General features: G+C 36.7%; 2 protein-coding genes across 2 annotated transcripts; both read right to left on the reverse strand.

Annotated features, from left to right (window-relative positions):
• Positions 1-3,560: 3,560 nt before the first annotated feature.
• LOC139841204 (uncharacterized) lies at positions 3,561-5,358 on the reverse strand. Its single transcript, XM_071831432.1, has 2 exons — positions 4,323-5,358; positions 3,561-3,580 (listed from the first exon to the last, which is right to left on the reverse strand). The coding sequence occupies exons 1-2, from the start codon at positions 5,356-5,358 to the stop codon at positions 3,561-3,563; spliced, it is 1,056 nt and encodes a 351-aa protein (XP_071687533.1).
• A 2,810-nt stretch (positions 5,359-8,168) lies between these two features.
• Positions 8,169-10,298, reverse strand: LOC139841205 (glutelin type-D 1-like). The gene is made up of 3 exons (XM_071831433.1): positions 10,019-10,298; positions 8,405-9,125; positions 8,169-8,322 (listed from the first exon to the last, which is right to left on the reverse strand). Exons 1-3 carry the CDS (start codon positions 10,212-10,214, stop codon positions 8,169-8,171), a joined length of 1,071 nt encoding a protein of 356 aa, XP_071687534.1. The 5' UTR covers positions 10,215-10,298.
• Positions 10,299-26,214: the final 15,916 nt, after the last annotated feature.

Raw genomic sequence — 26,214 nt, forward strand, 5'->3', positions numbered from 1 at the left:
CAACCGAAAATTACTCAGTTCACGATAATCTATACAAGATGATGGGGAAACATTTTTTTTTTTTTTTTTTTTTTTTTTTTTTTCGAGCTCTCTAGTTCTATAGGTGTCAAGTCAAAAGTCTTAACGTATATCCTCCAATAAAATTTATAGGCACACAATAATTTCTCGTTGGTCACTTAAATCGTCTAAGTAGTATCTAGGGAAAAAGTGGAATGTAAAGAGCACGAGTCAAAGACTTGTTTATAAAATGTCTAACGGTAACCGAATCGAATAAACATGAAACGTGAGAATTTCGAGAACAAACATACCCGTGACTAGTCCATCGTCGTCTCGGGCATCCTAGGCGTTGATGTTGAAAGTTCAACGGCGTGCGTTGGGGTTGATTTTCTTATTTGGGCACGCACTCCTAAAATGTCCCGGTTGGCCACATTCAAAACAAACACCCGTCTTGGGTGCATTGTGCTCCTTTTGGGCGACGGGAGCGGTATTCCTACAATCGTGGGCTACATGGCCACTTCTTTGACACTTCAAGCAAAATGGTTTGCCACATTCGCCTAAATGATGTTTGTAGCACTCGTTACAATACGGTAGGTGTCCGGTATAACCCCTCCTGCCGTCGGAGGTGTAAGGCTTCTTAGCAAAGTTGTTGTTGCTTGATTGAGAGGGTTCCCACTTTCTTTTGTTGCCGCCCGATTTATCCTCGGCCTTAGGTGCCGGAACTACGATTTCGTCAACCGTTTCAATTAGTTGGCGAGCCATGTTCATAGCGGCTTGATGAGTAGTGGGTTTGGATGACATCACCCCTTGTTTGATGCTTTTTGGAAGACCGAGCATGTAGAGCTCAATCCTTTGAGATTCGGGGTTAACAAGATTAGGACACATCAAGGATAGTTCGGCGAAGCGTTGATTATAAGCCTTAAGATCGTTTCCGACCGCTTTCAAAGCTCTTAGTTCTTCCTCAAGCTTTCGGGTTTCTTCGCGCGAAAAATATTCAACAATCATCTTTTCCTTTAGATCGGCCCAAGAGAGGGCATGAGCTTCATCGGTACCCACCGATTGAACATAGGTGTTCCACCATGTTAGAGCAATTCCGGAGAAAGTGTGAGTGGAGTATTTGACCTTGTCTTGGTCCCGACAACCGCTTATGCTAAAGACGGCTTCCGTTTGCTCAAACCATCGGGTGAGCACGACCGGTCCCCCGGTCCCATCAAAAGTGTGAGGTTTGCACCCCATGAAAGCTTTATAGGAGCATCCCTCGTTTGAGTTTCCGGCTCCATTGTTGTTGTTGTTGTCGTTGTTGTTGTTGTTATTATTGTTGTTGGATGAGTGACCGGCCATGGCCGCATCTACGGCGGTAGCTATCATCCGTTCGAGAGCTTGTTCGGGAGTTTCATTGCGGCGTACACGACGAGGAGCCATTGTTCCTTCAAGACACAAGAATATCGTTGGTTAGTATTTTCAACAATACTAACCGGAGTATGGATTAAGGATAGAGAGAAAATTTTCCTTGACTCGCCCCAAATTCTTTATGTCATAATGTCGGAACGTCCATGTGAATCACCGTAATATAATCCCGGAAATTATATTACCCTGATTCTCATGTGCATTTAACATTACTTCATAAAGTCAAGGTGGCGCATCAACAAAATTTATCAACGTAAGATCAAGATCGAATACGAGTTAGATATGATAGAAGAGTTCGAGTATAAATGCACAAATAGTCAAGTAATTCCTACTTCAGTCTATATGCCGGTTGTAGTCTAGATTCACCTATGTACCCTATGACTCGGGGTGGACACAAATGAACTCTAAATCCCTACAACCAAGGCTCTGATACCAACTGTAGCGACCCCGACAAATCGTCAAGTGACGGCGTCGGCTACGTGGGTCCCATTACCTGATTATAAGTCTTTAAGATAACGTTTGACCGAAATATGTCGCCTTCATTTCAAAATAAAGATTGTTTCAAAGTTTACAAGGATTGTTCAACCAAAAGTTAAGTTACAACGTTATAAGTACGATTGAAATCTAGACGACACGGTTTAAAGTAAAGTCAAAAGACGCTCCATGAAATGCATGTATACTCGACATCCAATGCAAGTATCAAATAATGAGCGGAAGCATGTATCGCAAATCGTGCAAAACCTGAGAAAAACATAGAAATCTGTCAACGAAAAACGTTGGTGAAATCATAGGTTTAGTAAGTAAATTGTATTGAACCACAAGGTTCTTTAAGAATTGTTCAACCAGAATCGTTCACATCCCAAAATAGTATTTGTATCACGAGCACCCAATTATCAAGGCTTAACCGAATCTTCCCTCTGAATTTTGAATTTAGTGTTAGAACTTACACTATACATTGTTGAAATTATATTTCATTCACTAACGGTAGCGAACCGTCTGAATGAGGGTTTGTTAAACCCGTATGGCCACACAACATAATCACTCGCTTACACTTACACCCTGCAAGTGGAACTAATGATAATTGGATTGAGGACTTTTGTTCTAACTCGTCTGTATCTTTGCTCTTGTATTCGCATTTGTATCCAAAGTATGAAAGTATAAACCGTAAAAATGTATATAAAGTATATGTTTCTCAGCCCACGATTTAAAAGTATAAAAGTATTTGCAAAGGTGGGACTATGATCTCACCTCGTGTGCAAGAGTTAATAAAGTACTTCAACAAGTAAACGCGTGCGAAGACAAAGCTAGTCTTGACCTAAACAATTAGGTTGTATCAAATAACGGTAAACACGATCGGTCAAAGTTGTTCAATTAGTCCTATGGCTCGTTACGACTCGATTAAGTAGCATGTGAATCAAATTGTCAAGTTTCATGCAAGATACAAGTAAATAAGCATGTTAGAAAGGTTGTATAAGTATTTGGTTAAGTTTGATTAAAAGTCAACTTGGTCGGGTCAAAGTCAACAGAAAAGTCAACGGGGTCGGGTTGGGTATCCGACAATTTTTCTAAGTTATATAATCATATATGAGCATGTTGGCCAAGTTTCCTGTTAATCGGAGGTCCGTAGCATAGCAAACATTTTTATGTCAAATGACCAAAGTAACAGCCGGTTTTAGTGTATCAGGACGGCGTCCCAATTTCCAGGACGGCGTCCTGATATGAAGAGTGGGACGGCGTCCCAATTGCCAGGACGGCGTCCTGGTATAAAGGATGGGACGGCGTCTAGGTGTTTGGGACGGCGTCCCAAAAGACTTACAGATCCTGTTTGCAGAAAACACAAGACACGAGCCAAACTTCAATCAATCCTAGTTTATGATCCGCAAACAATCAAGACATGTAATTTATATCACCGGAAAGCTCTTTCGACAAGGAACACAACTAGATACATTTCCTAAATCAAATTTATCATTTTAGACAACAAAATCTCGTCGAAAGTTCGTTAAACGTTCCAAAACAAGGTTTCAAGTTCATCAATTGCAATTCAAGTTTCGGGAATCCAATTTATACATATGATATGCCGTTTTAAAGGTAATGAAACATGTAATACAACTAAACACTTACTAACAACATTTCATGGCATTCAAATCATCAAAAGTTCATTTAAAGTCTATCAACTCTAACGAACATTCACAAAAATCAATAGTCATGAGTTTGATGTTTCCTTAATCAACCTATACATCAAAACGAAGCTAAAGATACTAGTAACACTTTTAAAACATGCACTTTAACAATCTAACAACATTTGATCATCCAAAATCAAAGATTTAGCAAGCAATTTTCATAATGAACTAGTTACACCAAAAACAACAAATCGAGCATACAAATTACATACACGACATCACAATGAGCCATAGACACTAATGAACACACTTTTAAGTCAAGAACACGAATTTAAAGAAATCTAGAGTTTTAGAAATGTTACCCAAAATCAATGAAGTTAGTATCAAATCGAAGAGGATGATGAGAGGATCAAGAATATGTAGTCGGATTTGTTGTGAGCTTCCAAGATTGAATTTAGATGATGAATGAATGGAATGGGTTTTTGTGTGTGTGTTCTTGGTAGAGAGAAAGAGAGAGAGAGATGATGAAATGAAAAATGGGGTGACTAGTTGACCTAGTCAACTAGTTTGCCCATTTGGCAACTCCGGTCCCTCGAGTTTCAAAGCGGGTGCGGGATTTAACCGATCGAATATTTTAAGTTACACGGGAGTACGGGAGATATTGAAATTCGATAACGAGAATATTTAAAACGTTACATAACAAAGGATACGAATCTAGATACGAAGGGCATTATTTAGAAAGAAAAAGACGGGCGTTAAAATAGTTTAACGGAAAAATGCGGGATGTTACAATATCACCTTTAGTTCTTTCTTTATCAGCCCATTTTTTTCGCGTCTCTCTCCATAGATCTAAATCAGGCCTGATAAGAGGCCCATTTTCAGCTTGAAGTTCAAATTCCATTGCCACTGATCTGAGATTTTCGATTTCGACATCTAAGTTTTTGTATTTGCCATTACTCCACGTTCTTAAAGCATTTTTTACATTTTTGAGTTTATTCCGAAACACACAATCTTTACGAGCATTATTTTCAACCGGTAAAACCCATGCATCACGAATAACCGACTCAATTTCTTCATCATCTAACCAAGCATCAAAAATCTTGAACGGTTTAGGTCCGAAATTCCTATCTTCGTCTTTTAAAACAATCGGGCAGTGATCAGAATGTTGCCTATCTAACGCTATAGCCGTGAGATCTTTCCACAAATTGACAAAACTTTGGTTAACAAGAAAACAATCAATTTTACTAAATTTAGTACCATCGTCACTAACCCGAGTGAAATTACGGCCTCCAAGAGGGATTTCGATCAAACTATTTATTGTAATAAAATCATTAAAAAGTCTAGCTCTATGATCAATGAAATCACAATTCAATCTTTCATTTTGATTCCTCACTTCATTGAAGTCACCACAGAGCAACCAAGCTTCATCACTAGCATCAATTAAGTTGTGGAGGGAGTTCCACAGACTCTTTTTATTATTGTCATCGTGCGGACCATACACGTTAACAATATTAAAACTAACACCCGAACTTTTCCAAACCCCTTTAACGCCCATGAAAAAATCAGCATTAATCACATCGATCGCTTCAAATTCAATTGTATCCCAAATAAGCAATTGGCCACCCGATTTTCCCACCATTTCCTTTTGGATGAAATTACAATTACCCGACCCCCATAAAGATTGAATCCAGTTCAAGTCCACAAGGTGTAACTTTGTTTCTTGTAACGCCATAAAGGAAGGTTTTTCTTTAACAATTAAGCGCCTAACCCACCCAACAACGTCAACCTTTCCCCCGACTTTAAAACTTCTAATGTTTAAAGATATAGCCTTCATAATGACACAACTTGAAACGAACAGAATGAAATGACAGGCCAAAATAATTAAAGGGTAGGTTTTTTAACCTTCTACTTTAATCCAATCTTGGACCCATATTCCTTAATACCCATCGAATCCAACGAATCACTACAATAATCAGTGGAATTACATTTTGCCGTACCTGATGAAGCATTGTCAGATGGTACCTTTATTGCACATGAAGAGCAAATTGAACGAATAGGCTGATTATCACGGCCCGTCTTCCTCGCTGAGTTTTTTGCATTCATCAATCTGGATGATGCTTTCCAACTACGTATACCAGTCCAGCAGCAGTCTCTTTTTCGGTCAACTCCTTTTTTTGATTTATTCGCAGCGTTCTTGTTTTTTGAGATGTCGCCTAAATTATCAATAGGTATTGATGAAGATCTTTTCTTTTTCTTGACCTTGGAATGATTCTGGGTCGATGTCATAGTGTTTTCTACTACTTGGGCCTCATCACTTGACACAAGAAAAGTCCAGGTTTTGGCCCAAGTCTTTTACCGGTTGATCTTCCACAGGAGCCTTATTATGGCCCAAGGTTTGACCCAACACGGTAATGTGCACATGAGTTTCCTTTTCATTATTATATTCATCATTATCATTATTGGCGTTGTCTCGAGCACTGGACATTATATTATTAGGCGTGACATTAGGCATGCTGTCTTCCACTTCAATATGTTTGGACATTATTTTATTAGGCGTGAAATTAGGTGTGCTGTCTTCCACTTCAATATGTTTGGCACTAGGTGCATTGGGAGATGAAAAGCTGCCGTTACTCAGAATGTCGTCATCAATACCCAGACAACCGGAATGTTCATCTTCTACTTCGACAACCGGAATGTTTATCACCGGAGAATCAATCTTTTCCTGAGAACCATCATCTTGAACATTTTCTTCCTGGATATTATTATCTTGAACAGGAACATGCCCATTTTCTTCATGAACATGAGGATAGTTGACTGCATTATCGAAAAGAAATTCATCTTCAGAGTCATAATTAAAATTGCTGTCTTCTTCATTGTTTTCGTTATCAAAAGTGTCATCAATAAACTCTTCATCATCACTGTCTTCTTCTTTATCACAAATATGGCAGCTTTCTTCCGGATTATTAAAAAACATATGAACAGATCGTTTGGAATCTTCTTTAACCTGGATTCGAACAATCTTGTTACCACAACTGATCAAAGATATACCTTCAATCATGGTTGCATTCTTTGTAAGCAGTAGGACGGAACCGACAATAAGGTTTTGGTTTTCACCATCAACATTACAGTTCTCCATCTCCAAAATTTTTCCCCATTTTTTAGTAACAATTTTGAAAACATTCTCATTCCAGCATTTAACTGGAACACCAGTAATATCAACCCATACCAATCTACCCGTTGAGACATATAAGGAGTCAAGAAGTGTACACGAATAACACCATTTATGAAGCGCATGATCTTTACTTTCTAAGACAGTGTTAGCTTCGAAGGTTGAATTGAAAACCAATAAGAAATCAAGACCACCCAAATATTTGATGTCACAATTTATTAACCCTTCTGCCCTGCATAAATCTGCAAACTGTGCGATAATTTTCCAATCTGTAAGTGTTCCAACAATTGAGCGTTTGAACAGGTGCGAGTTGCAATCAGCCTCCCTGATGCGAATGATGTTGGAGTTGGTTTCAATCAAGTTCTCATTTTTACTTGAGAGCTTTTCCCTTAAATCCTTAGTTTCTTTCTTCTTGAGAAGATCTCTCAATTCTCCTGACACTCCATCAGTGACCTCATTGTAGCTTCTGTTGTCCCTAAAACTAGAACCCCGTGGATTAACCTTATCTGTATGATGATATGGCCCTTTTGTCTTCCTGTCTGTAGTTAACGATTCATGTTGTTTTCTCTCGGAAGCTCTGTAGATCCTAATTGGAACATCAGCCATCTTGATATGACCCAATGATCAACAACCCATCTTCATCTTTTACGTTTGCAAACCTAACAAAAGCGAATCTTTTACCATTATTCAATCTTTTTCCAACCAAATAGATATCTCTAAGGTCTCCAAACGGTTTGAAAATCTTCCACAAATCTTCCACCCCCCAAGTCTCCGGAAAGTTGAAAAACATGAAGGATGTAAGATGGATTCCGAATAACCTGATTAATCGATTTTGTAGTCCCCCATTGTAGTTTCCTCGATCTCTAGCCGTGCCATTCGCGTTGCAGTTTCTCACTCTCACTCTCTCTCTCCCCATTCCGAATAACCTTATTCTTTTTTGGGTGTGTGTTTAATACACTTTTGCGCAAAAGCCTACAATTTACAAAATATAGATAAACACCTTCATTTCTTACCCAATAAGTTTTTCAGTCAATACAACTCATTAATGTGGAAGTAAACAGGCACTTAGTTTATAATCATAGTATAAAGTATAGATATAGATAGATGAACTTGTGATATCCCAATATTTGTGGGGCCTGATCATCAAAACCCAACAGAAATTTGCAAAGTTGGGCCGAATGCCTAGGGCCTAGTTATCAAAACCCATCTCAAAATAACAAAAATTTAGTCCTTGCAATTTCTCAAGGATTAAAAACAGAGGGTTAAAATATATGAATGTTTCATAAGCAGATAGAGCATGGACAGTTATATAACTGGAAACAATCAAAATTAAAAAACTAAAAGCCGTAACCATAGAAGTTGTATTAGCAGAAACCAAACCACCAAAAGATTCAAAACTACATGAAACAAAAGAAATTATCCAAAATCCACACTTATTAACTACTAATCCATTATTATGTCTAAAACGAACGAAATCATTTTGTTGGAGCAAAGAAGATCTCACTGTTCATCCTCTTTGAACGAAACGTCTTCTCCACTTCAGGGGTCACATTGAAAGAAGCCTGCAACACTTCAGGAGACAACGCCTTCCATACAGATGTCCTTCCAGCCATATGAGTGAATATCGGGCTGCAAAGTTTAAACATTAATCCACTGTTCGATCAAATCAAAACAAGTAAAAAACGGTAATTTCTTTTAAAAAAGGACTTACTTTGGAGTAGTGATGATGGAGAACCACTCCAAACCATCATTATCAGAGATCTTTGAAACAACAAAGAACCTAGGAACAATGAAAAGGTTCCCAGCCTTTACAGTCGTTTCAAGAACACGTTTGCCATCAACACCAACGATCTGCGCACGTCCACTGCCACGAACAATGTACGTCACTTGTAGAGCAGAGTCACACGAGAACCCAGGCGAGCACATAGCGTTACCATCTAACCGAACCAGATCAGCACCCAAACCAACTTCACCAACCAAAGGCAAGTTCTTTGTGTTCAACACAACAACTCGACCACCACCTTTAATGTCAACGTCCAACGGTGCTTCCAAACAGTTCAACGCCATCCCGTTTCTATGGTCCTTGTTAGGTTCAGGCATTTTAACACTGGAATCAATTTTAATGATTCCGTTGTCTTTTTGGTTGCCAACGAGTGATTTAGCGGTGGCTTCATCTATGTCCCAAGCACGGCATACGAATTCTGTTGAGAAACCGGTGAAGATGCCGTTGGAGCCAGTTAGGAAGAAGTCGGTGAACGAGCCTGGTTTGTGGGCGGTTTTGGTGTCACCCAAGAAAAGGACTTGAAGCTCGGTATCATCTTTGTTGTACCACCATGTGACAACACCGAATGGGAGAGCAATGGCATCACCAGTTTTGATTGCTAGGACCTTTTCTTCTTTCTCAGGCAGAACGATTCCAGCAACTCCACTCCCTGTATTAATCCAAAATCGACAAGTATTTAACGTTTTTTATACTATGATATACTCCCCCGAACAAGAAATCAAGTAAAATTAACTTAATTCATTAAGATAAACAGAAGCCAGTAGCATTACTTAAAATCAAAACCTCAATAAAAATAAATAACAAATCAATTTGAGTTAAGCTTATATGATATTCATAAGGTTAGCTACTTAGCTTATCATTATCAATAGGTTAAAATAAATAGCAGTTGAGTAGTCCCTATACTTAAGAACCATGTGATCCATATTTTAGGCCTAAAATTTGACTTCAATTACACTCGATATTTAAAACATCATAAGTCAACTGAAAACCAATTGTTTACATCAGCTAAACACAAAGAGGACACTATGAGCCAGCACAGAATCATATTAAATGGAAGGTAGTGCAATTATTCTAATATAAATTCAGATCTCTTTTGTATTCAATCAATTTTAAATCAATTACAAAATTCACTAAAACAACTAGTTACAATTACTGTACTCCGTATTATATACTATCAACCAGCATAAACAAATTATATATTCATAATATACGTACACACATATATCTGTATGTATCTGCAAATACATATGTCTATACATATACAAATACGCACATATACATATACATACATACATATATATAAATCTGCAATTCATGTATTATGTGTGACTGCGAATTTATAAAACCACAACAAAATCAAACATCGATCAAAATCAAAATAACTGATCCAAAAATAAATAGATTTCACAAATAAATCGAACAGTAATCAGAATCGAATCGCTAATCAAAAATTCAATCACATTAAACGATCACAATCATTCGATCAATCAATATCAATATTCAATATCCTAAATCAAAATTAAAACGAATAAATAACCATACCTTGAAGAACGTAAGCAACTTTAGCAGAATCAGAGTACCTCGGGAGAGCTAAACCGTTCTTCTCGAGAAACAATTTTCCGGCGCCGATGTTACCTTGTTTAAGCATCGGAAGATCATTAGGGCACCATGCATGATACGATCCACCAGCACCTCCGTACAATTGCTTAGCTAGTTTTGGTGATAAATCGAGCTCCATTTGTTTGATTGAAATTGATTGATTATTTAATGATTGAATGAAGAAATTTGGGGATTTTTTTGATTGCGAATGATGTTGAATGAGTGAGGTGAAAGGGTGTATTTATAGTGCGTGTGAAGGTTTACAGATTAGTATGAGTAACGGAAATTGTGGAGATTAGTGATCTGGTTAATTAATCTGAATTTTTCATATTTAACTGATTAACTTGCGGATAAGTAATTCTATTTTTATTTTTATAATTTTCCGTTGTATTAAAAATAATCTTTACTTTATCTTATCTTTATCTTTATATATTTATTTATATAGTACTACCATTTTTCATCTTGTAAAGTTCTAAAGCAACCTATATATAGTGTCAATAATTTTATAATTTTATTTTATTTATCTATATTTATTTATATTTTTGTTTATTCAATACTAACAATGTTGGTCTTTCTAATATTTATGGAAAAACTTTTCCAAAAATTACCTAATACTATTTTTATTTTTAATAATCTTCAAAAGAATATATTAAGGCAACGTGTACGTTAAACAACAATATTCAAAGTATGCTAATAGTAGGACGTACATTATTAAAAGGTTTCGATAAACAAAGTTTATCCTCTAAAAAAGTGATAACATCAAGTTTATATCCGGATAGAATTATTGTACATAAATTTTGCAACAAGTTAATCTGTTAGTTAATTTTTACTCCTTATATCCAAACCGGATAGGATTTGTTATATCTTAATGGATCAATGATGTTTGTTTTGAATTCAAATTTTAGAAAGATAAAGAGAAGTCTATATTTTAAATTTGCCATTTAAGTTGAATATAATGCATTTGAGACTTGTTATGTTACAAGTCAAAGTTATGGTCAAAATCTAATCGGCAACACTGTCGATAAAGCATTGAAACTCCTTCCCAATTCAAGTTGAATGCATTTGGGACTTGTTATGTGTTTAGTGTTACAAGTAATTGATTTCAAAGAACAAATCTAGGGGCATATTTATGAAGGAATGAATAATGATTGTATATTAATTCAACGTTTACAGTGCATACATAATTGTATATATACAACAGCTTGTGTAGCTAAGGTGCTGTTTGTTTTTTAAGATGTTTTATCAGAAAGTCTGTGAACCATGTCTGTAGAGAAGATGTGATCTGAAGATCTGCATGCTGAATAATAAAGACTGTTTGTTTTTTTGTCTGCAAAAATTATTCCGGTACTAAATTAATGTCATTTGACATTTTAACAAATAATTGAGTATTAAACTAATACTATAAAATATAGTAAAAATTATTGAAATTCAACATTTGAGGCAATAATACATACACACGCATCAGCATCCATAGCCACAAAGTTCTTGCTTTCTTTACTAATTTTGTTTTTATTTTATTTTATACATAATAAATGGACTAAAATGTTTCAATCCAGCCAAGATTTCAATTGGTCACCAAAGTCTCGAACTCAAACAAAATTCATCAATTTGATCAATTACTCAATATAAATCTCAAACTCACAACAAAAAAGCTTACAATATCCACATCCATGGTTAGTACAGAGATACTTACAATATTCACACTCACAAATGTTATTCCAAACAAGAAATCAAACCCAAAAGCAATTTAAAATAAATCAAATTAAAGAAAATATTAAAAGAATTATACACCAATTTAGTGGGCTGGAGGTAGAGCAACCGGCAGTGTTGCAGTCGGAGGTGTGCTGCCGGAGAGGGTGACGTCGTCATCGGAAGGGGTGCGGCCAGAAGGATGTCTTCACTAGAGGTGGAGGTGGGTGGTGCAAGAATGGGAGAGAAATAGGTAGATGTTACGTATAGAGTATATCAAATTTGTCTTCTAACTTTGGAAGCACTATTCTAGAGCTGCAAGCTTGAAGACATCAGCAGATCTTATTTTGTCTTTTGTCTTCGAAAAAATAAACCGTCTTAAATAGAAATGTCTGCCCGCCCGCAGACATAAGATATAATAAGGTCTTCAGTCAGAAAAACAAACACCACCTAAGTAACTGATAAATAGCATTACATTTAAACTAGCTATTATAAAGGAGAGTTAGTTGCTATGTTGACTTGTTGCACCGATATGCCCCCGCAAGATGGAGGTACCGTTAGTGACTCCAATCTTGGAGCGGAACTTGACAAATGGTAGTCTCGAAAGTGGCTTTGTAAAAGTATCAGCTAATTGATCTTTGGTACTGATATGCTGGACCTTTAGCGAGCCATCCTCAATCTTTTCGCGAACAAAATGATAGTCTAATGCTATGTGCTTCATGCGGCTGTGGAAAACCGGATTCGCACATAGATAGGTTGCTCCGGTGTTATCACAGTAGAGGACCGGAGGTGTAGAATGTGTAACACCTAGTTCAGTGAGTAAGTTGCGAATCCAAATGAGTTCTGAAGTAGCATTTGCAATAGCTTTGTATTCGGCTTCCGTGGACGATCGGGAGACAGATTTTTGTCGCGCGGATTTCCAGGAGACAATATTACCCCCTAGGTAGATAGTGCATCCAATAGTTGACCGACCGTTTTCCTGTGTCCCTCCCCAATCTGAATCACTGAACACACTTAATATAGACGACTGACCACGTTTGAGAAATAGGTCAAAGTGAATGGTACCTTTTAGATAACGTAACAACCATTTTAAGGCTTGCCAGTGGAGTGGAGACGGATTGTGCATGTATTGTTACAGCTTATTCGTGGCGAAAGAAATGTCAGGGCGGGTCATGTTTAGGTACTGAAGTTGGCCAATTAATTTACGAAATAATGGTGCATCAGTGAGATTATTTGAGTCATTTGGTACAAGTGAAGGATAAGTGCTCATGGGAGTAGAAACATGTTTGGCACCATCCATTTTTTGACTATGAAGAATATCTTGGATGTGCTTATACTGAGATTAAAAGAGGCCATCAGAGGTGATACAACTTCAACGCCCAGAAAATGATGCAACTCGCTTAGATCTTTCAGTGCAAATTTATCATGTAGTTGCTTGACAAACCGAGAGATGAAGGCTGAGTTGTTACTCGTGAGTATTATATCGTCCACATATACAAGGAAATAGACCGTAGTATCCTGAGTGTGATAGATGAAAAGAGAAGTATCAGCCACTGATGTCTTGAACCCAACCGATAGAAGAAACGATTTTAATTCCAAGTACCACGCCTGTGGTGCTTGCTTCAAACCATATAATGACTTTTTGAGTTTGCAAACATATGACGGGTAATGAGGATGCACGAATCCAGTGGGTTGGGACATGTAGATATCCTCAGTGATAATTCCATTCAGAAATGCATCGTTGATGTCAAGTTGGCGGAGTGACCAACCTTTGGATAACGCAATGCTCATGATGACACGGATGGTGACAGGTTTTATAACGGGACTGAACGTTTCATGATAGTCCAATCCAGGCCGTCGATGAAACCCCTTGGCAACGAGACGAGATTTGAATTTGTTAACTGAACCGTCTGGATTGCGTTTAACCCGAAATACCCACTTGTTTCCGAGAACATTTTGGGTGGTTTTTGGCACAAGATCCCATGTTTGGTTATGCAACAATGCATTGAATTCTTGTGACATTGCGTCTCGCCATTCTTTGTGTTTTATTGCTTGTGATACACATGTTGGTTCAATAGTAGGAGGAATGGGGTGGGCAGTTACATGATTTACGAACATAGGACTGAAGTATTTGGCATTGGGCTTGCGTTGGCGAATTGGTCTAGTGGGAGGAGGTGTAGGTGTATTAGTAGTGGTAGTTTGTGTAGAGGAGTTAAGATTTGAGATTGGAGATGGAACATCAGGTTGGACATCAGGTTGGTCACCAACTTGGTCAGGTTGAATATCATCATGTGGGACATCATCTTGGGAAGGAGGTGATGATTGTGTTTGAATATGTGAGGTGGGACTGGTGGGTGGTTCTATATGTGGTGTTGATGTAGTGGATAGTGGCGAGGAATGTATGGGTACAGTAGCTACGAAGGGAGGAGAGGGATCATCAAGCATGCTCGGATCTGCGGTAGAGGATGGTTGAAGCATAGTTAAACCAGGAAGTTTGGTGTAGTCTATATTGGGTTGTTTAAGTGGGAATTCAGTTTCACAAAAACGAACATGACGTGATATGTAAATTTTGTGACTTACAGGATCATAGCCCTTATAGGCTGATTGAGATAACGAGTATCCATGAAATACACAGGGGGATGATCGAGGTTGTAGTTTCGAGGTTGTGTATGGACGAAGCCACGGAAAGCAGAGGCAACCAAAGACTTTAAGGCGTTTGTAGTTTGGACGACAGTGAAATAAGGTTTCGAGTGTTGTTTTATTTCCAATTGTGTGTGTTGGGAGTCGATTTATCAAGTAGGCAGATGTCGTAACAGCGTATGACCAAAAAGATAAAGGTAAACCAGTTGGAGTAACGAGCGAGCCATGGTGATGAGAGTGCGATGACGCCTTTCGGCAAAACCATTATGCTCGGGTGTGTGAGGTGGTGTTGTATAATGAGAAATGCCATGTGAACTCAAGAACGAGGCAAGTCCGATGTACTCACCACCGTTGTCTGTATATATGGCTGAGATAGATTGCTAACATTGTTTCTCAACCAAGTTTTTAAACTGTGGGAAAATGGCTTTAACATCCGACTTGTTCTTTAAGGTGTATAGCCAAATGTACTTGGAGAATTGATCAATAAAAGTCACATAGCATCTATATTGATCATGTGAAGTCTCTGTAGGACCCCATACATCTGAAAATATAAACTGAAGTGGTCTTGTACTAACAATTGAAGATTCACCAAAAGGAAGTTTTTGGCTCTTATTACATTCACATGGAATACAATTTGAATTGATAGTAGACAATGAACATGGTGCTATATGAGCACTTTTTAACACGATATCTAAAACAAGAGAAGATGGGTGGCCTAATCCATTATGCCACGTGTTATTCAAAGTCACCGAATAGGCTTGAGGAGGATTTGGCTGTAGGAAGAGATAGAGAACATTGTGGCATGGTCCCTGAAGTAGAGGTGCCCCCCGTGTTCAGATCTTTCACAAGAAAATAAAATGGAAAGAAATTGTTCAAACAATCAATCTAATTGCTTTATTTAGTTTATATATTTTTCTTATTGTTGGTTGAGTATGTGCAGGTTATTTTCTGTGTTGATTAGAGCATACTAGAGATGTTCAAGTGATTCAAGTGTAGCTGACTGTTTAGAGTGAAGAATCAAACTCTTTGTGAATCGTGTATAATGCTTTAGTAGTTAACATACCTAGTATGGGGGTGAAAAAGTCATTATACAAAGACGGGACACAGTTGGGTTTGATTTCCATACTTGAGGGACCAGTCGTGTCATTTATCAATTGTTCTTATCTGTGTCGGTTAATGTAGTCACCCGAACTTTTCCATGTTTATATATATTAATTGAGATTGATATTTACATGACTAAATGTTTCCAACGTGTTAAGCAATCAAACTTGTTAAGACTTGATTAAATGAAATAAGTTTCATATAGACAATTGATCACCCAAGTTGACCGGCGATTCACGAAAGTTACAAATTTGTAAAAACTACATGTTGTGGTATATATAGACATATATATATGGTTGACATGACATTATGATGAGTAAGTATCTCACTAAGTATATTAACAATGTGTGATATACATAAGAAATGAGATTACTAAGTTAAGAAACTCGAAATGATATATATAACGATTATCGTTATGATAACGTCTACTAAATACATATGTATCATATTAAGATATTTATACACTATATTTAACATGATAAAATGATATTTAAATATATCATTAAGTGTGTTAACAATGAACTACATATGTAAAAACAAGACTACTAACTCAAGAATTACAAAACGAGACTTATATGTAACGATTATCGTTGTAACGATATTTTAATGTATATATCATATTAAGAGATATTCATACATCATAATATCATGATAACATAATAATTTAACATCTCATTTGATATAATAAACATTGGGTTAACAACATTAATTGAGATCGTTAACTTAAAGGTTTCAAAACAACACTTACATGTAACGACTAACGAAGACTTAACGACTCCATTAGAATGTATATACATGTTGTGTTTTAATATGTATTCTTACACTTTTGAAAGACTTCAAGACACATATCAAAGTACTTCTACTTAACAAAAATGCTTACAATTACATCCTCGTTCAGTTTGATCAACAATTCTACTCGTATGCACCCGTATTCGTACTCGTACAATACACAGCTTTTAGATGTATGTACTATTGGTATATACACTCCAATGATTAGCTCTTAGCAGCCCATGTGAGTCACCTAACACATGTGGGAACCTATCATTTGGCAACTAGCATGAAATATCTCATAAAATTACAAAAATATTAGTAATCATTCATGACTTATTTACATGAAAACAAAATTACATATCCTTTATATCTAATCCATATACCAACGACCAAAAACACCTAAAAACACTTTCATTCTTCAATTTTCTTCATCTAATTGATCTCTCTCAAGTTCCATCTTCAAGTTCTAAGTGTTCTTCATAAATTCCATAAGTATAGTTTCATAAAAATCAAGAATACTTCCAAGTTTGCAAGTCTACTTCCAAGCTTTCTAATCCATTCCAAGTAATCATATAAGATCAAGGAACCTTTGTTATTTATAGTAGGTTATCTTTCTAATTTAAGGTAATATTCATATTTAAACTTTGATTCAATTTCTACCACTATAACAATCTTATTTCGAGTGAAAATCTTACTTGAACTGTTTTCGTGTCATGATTCTGCTTCAAGAACTTTCAAGCCATCCAAGGATCCTTTGAAGCTAGATCCATTTTTCTCATTTCTAGTAGTTTTATCCAGAAAACTTGAGGTAGTAATGATGTTCATAACATCATTCGATTCATACATATAAAGCTATCTTATTCGAAGGTTTAAACTTGTAATCACTAGAACATAGTTTAGTTAATTCTAAACTTGTTCGCAAACAAAAGTTAATCCTTCTAACTTGACTTTTAAAATCAACTAAACACATGTTCTATATCTATATGATATGCTAACTTAATGATTTAAAACCTGAAAACACGATGAACACCATAAAATCTGATATACGCCGTCGTAGTGAAACCGGGGGCTGTTTTGGTTTGGATAATTAAAAACTATGATAAACTTTGATTTAAAATTTGTTCTTCTGGGAAAATGATTTTTCATATGAACATGAAACTATATCCAAAAATCTTGGTTAAACTCAAAGTGAAAGTATGTTTTTCAAAATGGTCATCAAGATGTCGTTCTTTCGACGGAAATGACTACCTCTTTAGTAATTGACATGTAACTTAAATTTTTGACTATAAACCTATACTTTTTCTGTTTGTATTCTTAAATTAGAGTTCAATATGAAACCATAGCAATTTGATTCACTCAAAACGGATTTAAAATGAAGAAGTTATGGGTAAAACAAGATTGGATATTTTTGATCTTTTTAGCTACGGGAAATGTTTAACAAATCTATACAAATCATATCCTAGCTAACTTATATTGTATTATACATGTATTCTAATATATTATGTAATCTTGGGATACCATAGACACGTATGCAAATGTTTTGACATATCATATCGACCCATGTATATATATTATTTGGAACAACCATAGACACTCTATATGCAGTAATGTTGGAGTTAGCTATACAGGGTTGAGGTTGATTCCAAAAATATATATATACTTTGAGTTGTGATCTAGCCTGAGACGTGTATACACTGGGTCGTGGATTGATTCAAGATAATATATATCGATTTATTTCTGTACATCTAACTGTGAACAACTAGTTGTAGGTTATTAACGAGGACAGCTGACTTAATACACTCAAATCTTTAAAACATAATAAAAATGGTTGTAATTATATTTTGATCATACTTTGATATATATGTACATATTTTTATAGGTTCGTGAATCGATCCGTGGCCAAGTCTTATTTTCGAGGAAGGAAATATCTGTGAAAGTGAGTTATAGTCCCACTTTTAAAATCTAATATTTTTGGGATGAGAATACATGCAGGTTTTATAAATAATTTACAAAATAGACACAAGTACGTGAAATTACATTCTATGGTTGAATTATTGAAATCGAATATGCCCTTTTTATTAAGTCTGGTAATCTAAGAATTAGGGAACAGACACCCTAATTGACGCGAATCCTAAAGATAGATCTATTGGGCCTAACAAACCCCATCCAAAGTACCGGATGCTTTAGTACTTCGAAATTTATATCATATCCGAAGGGTGTCCCGGAATGATGGGGATATTCTTATATATGCATCTTGTTAATGTCGGTTACCAGGTGTTCACCATATGAATGATTTTTATCTCTATGTATGGGATGTGTATTGAAATATGAAATCTTGTGGTCTATTGTTACGATTTGATATATATAGGTTAAACCTATAAGTCACCAACATTTTTGTTGACGTTTAAAGCATGTTTATTCTCAGGTGAATACTAAGAGCTTCCGCTGTTGCATACTAAAATAAGGACAAGATTTGGAGTCCATGTTTGTATGATATTGTGTAAAAACTGCATTCAAGAAACATATGTCGATGTAATATATTTCTATTGTAAACCATTATGTAATGATCGTGTGTAAACAGTATATTTTAGATTATCATTATTTGATAATCTACGTAATGTTTTTAAAACCTATATTGATAAAATAAAGGTTATGGTTGTTTTAAAAATGAATGCAGTCTTTGAAAAACGTCTCATATAGAGGTCAAAACCTCGCAACGAAATCAATTAATATGGAACGTTTATTATCAATATGAACGGGACATTTCAGTTGGTATCCGAGCGTTGGTCTTAGAGAACCAGAAAATATGCATTAGTGTGTCTTATCGAGTTTGTTAGGATGCATTAGTGAGTCTGGACTCGACCGTGTTTTCTTTAAAAATAATTGCTTAACATTTTTGTTGGAAACTATATATTATTAACATGTAAATATTATGTGATATATTAATCTCTTAACATGTTTGATATTGTGTGATAGATGTCTACCTCTAGCACAAATCCCATTGACTCACCTAATAATAACGAAGAGTCGAATATATATTGGCAAGATTCACAAGTTCCCGAAGAACCGGAAGAAGAGGAAACGGAATCGGAAGAAGAGGAACCGGAAGAAGAGGAACCAGAAGAAGAGGAACCGGAAGAAGAAGAGGTTCCGGAGGGGGGGAATAGTAGGAACCACAGAAAACCGGTCAAATAAAAGAAAATCCTCAACCAATGGACCAAAGTTAATAATGGTCAATGGCGTTTCCGCTAAGGAAGCAAAATATTGGGAAAATTACCAATTTTCCAATGAATCGGATCCTGATGAGGATTCCGATGATGTTATAGAAATTACCCCGACCCAATTTAATGAGGCAAAAGAAAATAATAAGGGAAAAGGCATCAAAATAGAGAAATCTGATTCCGACCCCGATGAACTTTATATGTACCGTCAACACCCGTATTTTCAATATCGTGACAATAACCCGGGAACCTCTAAACCACCAGTTTTTTCTAAACCAATGTGGAAAATGACGACTCGTATTAGAGGAACATCATATATCCCTAGAAGATTAGGAAAAAGAACCAAGTCCGAAGAAGAAGAAACCAGTGATTCAGATTAGAGGGGTGTGAGCATGTTGTGTAATAAATGTATTGTAGTGTGCTTGTACTTTTATGTTCTATGTAAAAATTGCTTGTATTGTTTGTTATTACGAATCTAATCCTTGTCTATTTTACAGTATAAAAACAAAATGGACGTTAAGGGTAGACAACCGAATATTTTAGAAGACCTACCAGAGTATATGATTGAGGAAATCTTGTCTAGAGTCGGTCAGAATTCATCAGCACATTTAGTTATGGCGAAATTAACTTGTCAAACATTTAAAAGACTTTCCAGAAATGCCTTAGTTTATAAAAGGCTTTCCTTTGATAGGTGGGGTATATCACATTGGGGAGACTTTAAGTTACGCCGTGTTTTCTTTAAAGCGTTAAATGCGGGGAACCCAAATGCAATTTTACGCTACGGGTTAAGAACCTATTTTGACTCAACATATCCCAACATAGGATTTCGTGAATTAGAAAGAGCTTCTAACATGCAACATAAAGAAGCATGTTATGCTTACGGGTTAGTGAAGTTTGCTTCTTACCAAAGTGAGAAAAAGAACATCGGATTGCAGCTTTTAAATAAAACTTTCCCACAAGTGACGGATTCAGTAGTTGGGGTGAGAAACAAGGTTTTTAGATTATTACGGGGCTGTTGGACATTACGAAACCCTCGTCCTTTTGACGACATTATAACATGCTGCCTAGCCAATGGTCATAACGGTTATTTTCCAAAAGACCAAGGATGGGAAGTCGTCTTAGTAAAACCAGAATGCATGACTTGTTTCTGGACTTATGAATTACGTGTCTTTATTTCCTTTGCTGAACAACATGCGTATTAACTAGATTTATCTTCAAAACTGTCCTGTATCATAGTGTACTATATTTCATGTTATATGTAATATAGCGAAGTTGTAAGTTCGAAGAATATTTGTATGTGATATATTATTATAATCAGTTTTTCATATGGAATTGTAGTAGTTGAATTGTATATTAGCTACTAAGTATGAACTTAACGGGTAGGTAGTACCCGAATTTAAACTTATAAAACGCTAATATGAAGAAAAAGCTTTTATAAATGAGTTCATATTATGCTACGAGATACTATTGACTACTCTTAATATTCTGTATGATTAACTTATTTCATTTGACTATTTTGAAGGAAATGGCACCGACTACTCGACACACCTTGAATATGAGCGAAGAGAAATTCCGTGCCTTTCTTGCTTCAAACATAGCCGCAGTACAGGCCGCGCTACATACCAACAATAACTCTGAATCTAGCAATACAGCTAACGGCGCAAGAAATCGTGTAGGATGCTCCTACAAGGAATTCACTGCCTGCAAACCTTCAAAATTTGATGGGACCGAAGGACCAATCGGATTGAACGGTGGACCGAGAAAGTTGAATCGGTGTTTGCCATAAGTAAGTGTGCTGAAGGAGACAAAGTGAAGTACGCTACGCATACCTTCACATGTATTGCGTTAACATGGTGGAATACCTATCTAGAGCAAGTGGGACAAGATGCTGCTTACGCGCTACCGTGGTCAGCATTCAAGCACTTGATGAACGAGAAGTACCGTCCCATAACCGAGGTCAATAAGCTCAAGTCAGAACTTAGAGGGTTACGAACACAGGGATTCGATATTACTTCGTACGAAAGACGATTCACAAAATTGTGCCTATTGTGTCCGAGAGCGTTCGAAGATGAGGAAGAGAAGATCGACGCGTTTGTGTAAGGGTTACCGGAGAGAATTCAAGAAGATATAAGTTCACACGAGCCTGCCTCCATACAAAAGGCATGTAGAATCGCTCACAAACTAGTGAACCAGATTGAGGGGAGAATTAAAGAACAGGCAGCCGAAGAGGCCAACGTGAAGCTAGTCAAAATAAAGTAGGAGGAAAACGGTGATAAGAGTCACCAATACAACAACAACTATCCCAACAATCGCAACATCAATCGCAACTACAACAAAAGGCACAACAACAACAACAACAACAACAACAACAACAACAACAACAATCTTCCCAACAACAATAACAACTGCAACAACAACAACAATCAGAAGCAGCTATGCCAAAGGTGTGAAAAGTATCACTCGGGGTTCTGCACCAAATTTTGCAACAAGTGTAAAAGAAATGGTCATAGCGCGGCGAAGTGTGAGGTCTACAGACCAGGGGTTAACAGAACGAAAGGAACAAATGGTGTCGGAACGAGTAATGGAGGAGCAAGTAGTGTCGGAGCAAGTTATGCCAATGTAGTTTGTTATAAATGTGGAAAACCGGGCCACATTATTAGAAATTGCCCGAACCAGGAGAACACGAATGGACAAGGCCGCGGAAGAGTTTTCAATATTAATGCGGCAGAGGCACAGGAAGACCCGGAACTTGTTACGGGTACGTTTCTTATTGACAATAAATCTGCTTACGTTTTATTTGATTCGGGTGCGGATAGAAGCTATATGAGTAGAGATTTTTGTGCTAAATTAAGTTGTCCATTGACGCCGTTGGATAGTAAATTTTTACTCGAATTAGTAAACGGTAAATTAATTTCAGCAGATTATATATGCCGAAATCGAGAAATTAAACTGGGTAGCGAAATATTTAAGATTGATTTGATACCAGTAGAGTTAGGGAGTTTTGATGTAATAATTGGCATGGACTGGCTGAAGGAGATGAAAGCAGAGATCGTATGTTACAAAAATGCAATTCGCATTGTACGAGAAGAAGGAGAACCCTTAATGGTGTACGGAGAAAAGGGCAACACGAAGCTACATCTTATTAGTAATTTGAAGGTACAAAAACTAATAAGAAAAGGTTGCTATGCTATTCTAGCACACGTCGAGAAAGTACAAACTGAAGAAAAGAGCATCAATGATGTTCCTGTAGCGACCCCGACAAATCGTCAAGTGACGGCGTCGACTACGTAGGTCCCATTACCTGGTCATAAGTCTTTAAAACAGACGTTTGACCCAAAATATGTCGCATCCATTCAAGTGTAAAGATTGTTTCAAAGTTTACAAAGATAATTGACCACAAGTTAAGTTACAACGTTATAAGTACAAATGAAAACTATGCGACACAGTTTAAATAAGTTCAAAAGATGCTCCAAAATGCATGTATACTCGACATCCAAGCAAGTATCAAAAGAGTGCGGAAGCATGTATCACTAAGCATTCAAAACCTGAGAAAACATAGAAGAATCTGTCAACGAAAACGTTGGTGAAATCATAGGTTTAGTAAGTATTAAACGTTGTTTTTGAACCACAAGATTTTGTATTTCCATAACGTAGATTATCCAAATCATTTTCATTCCAAAAGTGTTGTTATACGCGAGCACTCAATTATCAAAACTTAACCAACGTTACCCCATCACACAGTGCTAGAACCCACACTAAAACACAAAAATATATTTCATCCGCATAACGGTAGCGAACCGTCCGAATGAGGGTTTGTTAAACCCGTATGGCCACACAATATAAGTTCTCGCTTACACCCTGCAAGTGTAACTAATGATAATCGAATTGAGGCATTTTTGTTCTAACTCGCACGTGGAATGTTTGTTTTCACACTTGTGTTCAAAACATAAAAGTAAGTAGTACAAGATGTAACAAAGTATATGTTTTCTCAGCCCACGATTTAAAAGTATAAAAGTTGTTGAAAAGGTGGGACTATGATCTCACCTCGAGTGCACGAGTATAAAGGTACTTCAACAAGTAAACATGTGCATGAAAGTTGCTTAGCCTTGACCTAAACAAGTAAGTTATATCAATTAACCGGTTACGACACAAGGTCGGGTGAAATGTGTTCAATTAGTCCTATGGCTCGTTACGACTCGATTAAGTATAGCATGTGAATCACGTTGTCAAGTTTCATACAAGAAACAAGTATAAAAGCATGTTAGAATGATTGTATAAAAGTTTGGTTAAGTTTGACTAAAAGTCAAACTTGGTCAAAGTCAAAGAAAAAGTCAACATGTTCGGGTCGGGCCCCGGACTATTTTTCTATGCTAATTATTCATATACAAGTATATTAAAACAAGTTTCATGTGAATCGGAGGTCGATAGCTAGTCAAACATTTCGCGTGAAAAGTGACAAAGTGAGCAGAATCTGGCCAGACCCATTTGCGCGCCGCGCGGGGTTAGGTGCGCGCCGCGCCACCATCTGGGCAGACACTTTTCTGTTTTTCACAAGTATGCACGAGCTAAAAACCAAATAACCACATTTTATGATCCGTAAACAATTAGAACATGTATCTTATATCATCGGAAAGGTAATTTGACGAGGAAAACACCTAGACACATTCCATCAAGCAATTCAACACTTACAACAACCCAAAACTGCATTAAACATTCATAATCAAAGTTTCAAGTTCTAAAAACGCATTTCATGATTCGGGCAACCAATTTACATGTATGATATGCCGTTTCGAAGGTAATCAAACACACATTGCAACTAAACACTTATCAACAACAATTCATAGCATTTGACGCATCAAAAGTTCATGTAAAGCTCATCAAACCCTAATCCAAGTTCACAAAATCATTAATCATGTTCTTGGAGTTTCCTTAATCAACCTATACATCAAAACGAAGCTAATGATACTAGTAACACTTTTAAAACATGCACTTTAACAATCTAACAACATTTGATCATCCAAAATCAAGGATTTAGCAAGTAATTTTCATATTGAACAAGTTACACCAAAAACAACGAATCGAGCATACAAATTACATACACGACATCACAATGAGCCATAGACACTAATTAACAACTTTATAACTCAAAAATCTCAAGAACACATAAAATTAGTGATTTTAGAAAGTTACCCAAATGAGATGAAGTTGGTATCAAATTGAAGAGGATGAAGAGAGGATTCCAAATATGTATTTTGTTTAGTTGTAAGCTTCCTTGATTGAATTTGGATGATGAATTTATGAATTGAGTTTTGAGAGGATTTGTGAAAGTATTAAAGAAAAATGGAAAAGAAAAAGATAAATGAATGGATGAGGGAGGTTTGACCTCTTTGACCTAGTCAAAGGTTTGGTCCCTTGGCAAGTTTGGTCCCTCTAGTTTCAAAGCGGGTGCGGGAAATAACCAAACGAATATTTTAAAACGCTCGAGTAAATGGGTGACGTTATAATTAAATAACGAGGATATTATGAACGTTAGTTAACGAAAGATACCAAATTAAATGACGAAAGATATTATTAAAAAAAAAAAGACGGTGTTAAAATAAATTTAACGGAAAAATGCGGGATGTTACATTATCCACACCTCAAAAGAAATTTCGTCCCGAAATTTAGTTGGAAGATAATAATCGATGCCTCTCACTCGAGACCGGAGATGTCAATGCTATGAATAAGTGAAGGTACGTCCTTGAGTGTTCTCATGAATTTGGATTTTTTTTTTTTACGATCCCCGGTTTCAACTGGTTTTCCTATGAAGAGAAGTTTGTCATCGATAGTTGATGTACCTAGCAGGATTGCACGTTCCTGTTCCACAGGACACGTTTCTAAGTTTGTTACACGAAAAGTAGGGTAAACGGAAACTTAATTGAGTCGGAAGTTCTAAACGGTAGGAAGCGGTTCTAATACGCCCCAAGGTTTCAAAAGGTTCAATAATGCGGCTATAGCCTTTCTCGATTTCTCAAAATGGATTACACCTTTCCAAGGTGCGGTTTCTCAATATTACGCGGTTACACACTGGGATTTGTGAGGTTTTCATCTAAGTTTGGTATAACTCTTTTGGCGACTACGGATCGTCTCGAGCCCTCCTCGGATTTGAATGATTTCAATTGTTGTTTCTTGATGGAGTTCAGATTTCGGTGGTTGATGCTTTGGTTAAATGAACAGGGGTATGACATTAGCGGTCATATAGGGTTTCGGAAAGTGCGCGTGAACACACGAGTGGTAACTACTGTTGTAAGAGTGATCTACTAAAGGTGACAATACGAGTTTGTGACATGTCTTTCCAAGACGTAAATCGTTCGTTTGCTCGGTTCGTCAGTTTGTGGGTGGTACGCGGTACTCATGTCTAAGCGGGTTCCCAAGGTTCCTTGTAAAACTAGAAGTGGAACGAGTATTTCGATACGGAATAATTGACAAAGATACACCGTGTTGGAATAGAATCTCTTAAGATACGTTTGAACAAGTTAGTTAGGGTTCGAAAAATGTTCGTTAGGACTATTCACCCTCGTGGCGAATACTTATGTAATATGAGGAGTTTCTCTATCCATGGAGAAATGTTACAAGGAGTTTCTTTAAACGGAAATGCGAACGGTAAAGATAGTAGTGAAATGAGGACTTAGAATAGGATGAGTTTACATCTCGAGGTTGCCATAACGCGCCTCTAGT

The sequence above is a fragment of the Rutidosis leptorrhynchoides genome, chromosome 4 (genome assembly GCF_046630445.1).
Source record: "Rutidosis leptorrhynchoides isolate AG116_Rl617_1_P2 chromosome 4, CSIRO_AGI_Rlap_v1, whole genome shotgun sequence".
NCBI classification, from domain to species: Eukaryota; Viridiplantae; Streptophyta; class Magnoliopsida; order Asterales; family Asteraceae; genus Rutidosis; species Rutidosis leptorrhynchoides.

What these genes read in the sequence shown, in the direction of transcription:
- LOC139841204 (XM_071831432.1), bottom strand. Translation starts at nt 5,358, where the DNA reads ATGAAGGCTATATCTTTAAACATTAGAAGTTTTAAAGTCGGGGGAAAG. An exon ending in TGATAAAGAAAGAACTAAAG is followed by an intron (nt 3,581 to 4,322) that starts GTGATATTGTAA and finishes AATGTTCGTTAG; the next exon opens with AGTTGATAGACTTTAAATGA.
- LOC139841205 (XM_071831433.1), bottom strand. Translation starts at nt 10,214, where the DNA reads ATGGAGCTCGATTTATCACCAAAACTAGCTAAGCAATTGTACGGAGGT. An exon ending in AGTTGCTTACGTTCTTCAAG is followed by an intron (nt 9,126 to 10,018) that starts GTATGGTTATTT and finishes GGATTAATACAG; the next exon opens with GGAGTGGAGTTGCTGGAATC. An exon ending in TCCATCATCACTACTCCAAA is followed by an intron (nt 8,323 to 8,404) that starts GTAAGTCCTTTT and finishes TAAACTTTGCAG; the next exon opens with CCCGATATTCACTCATATGG.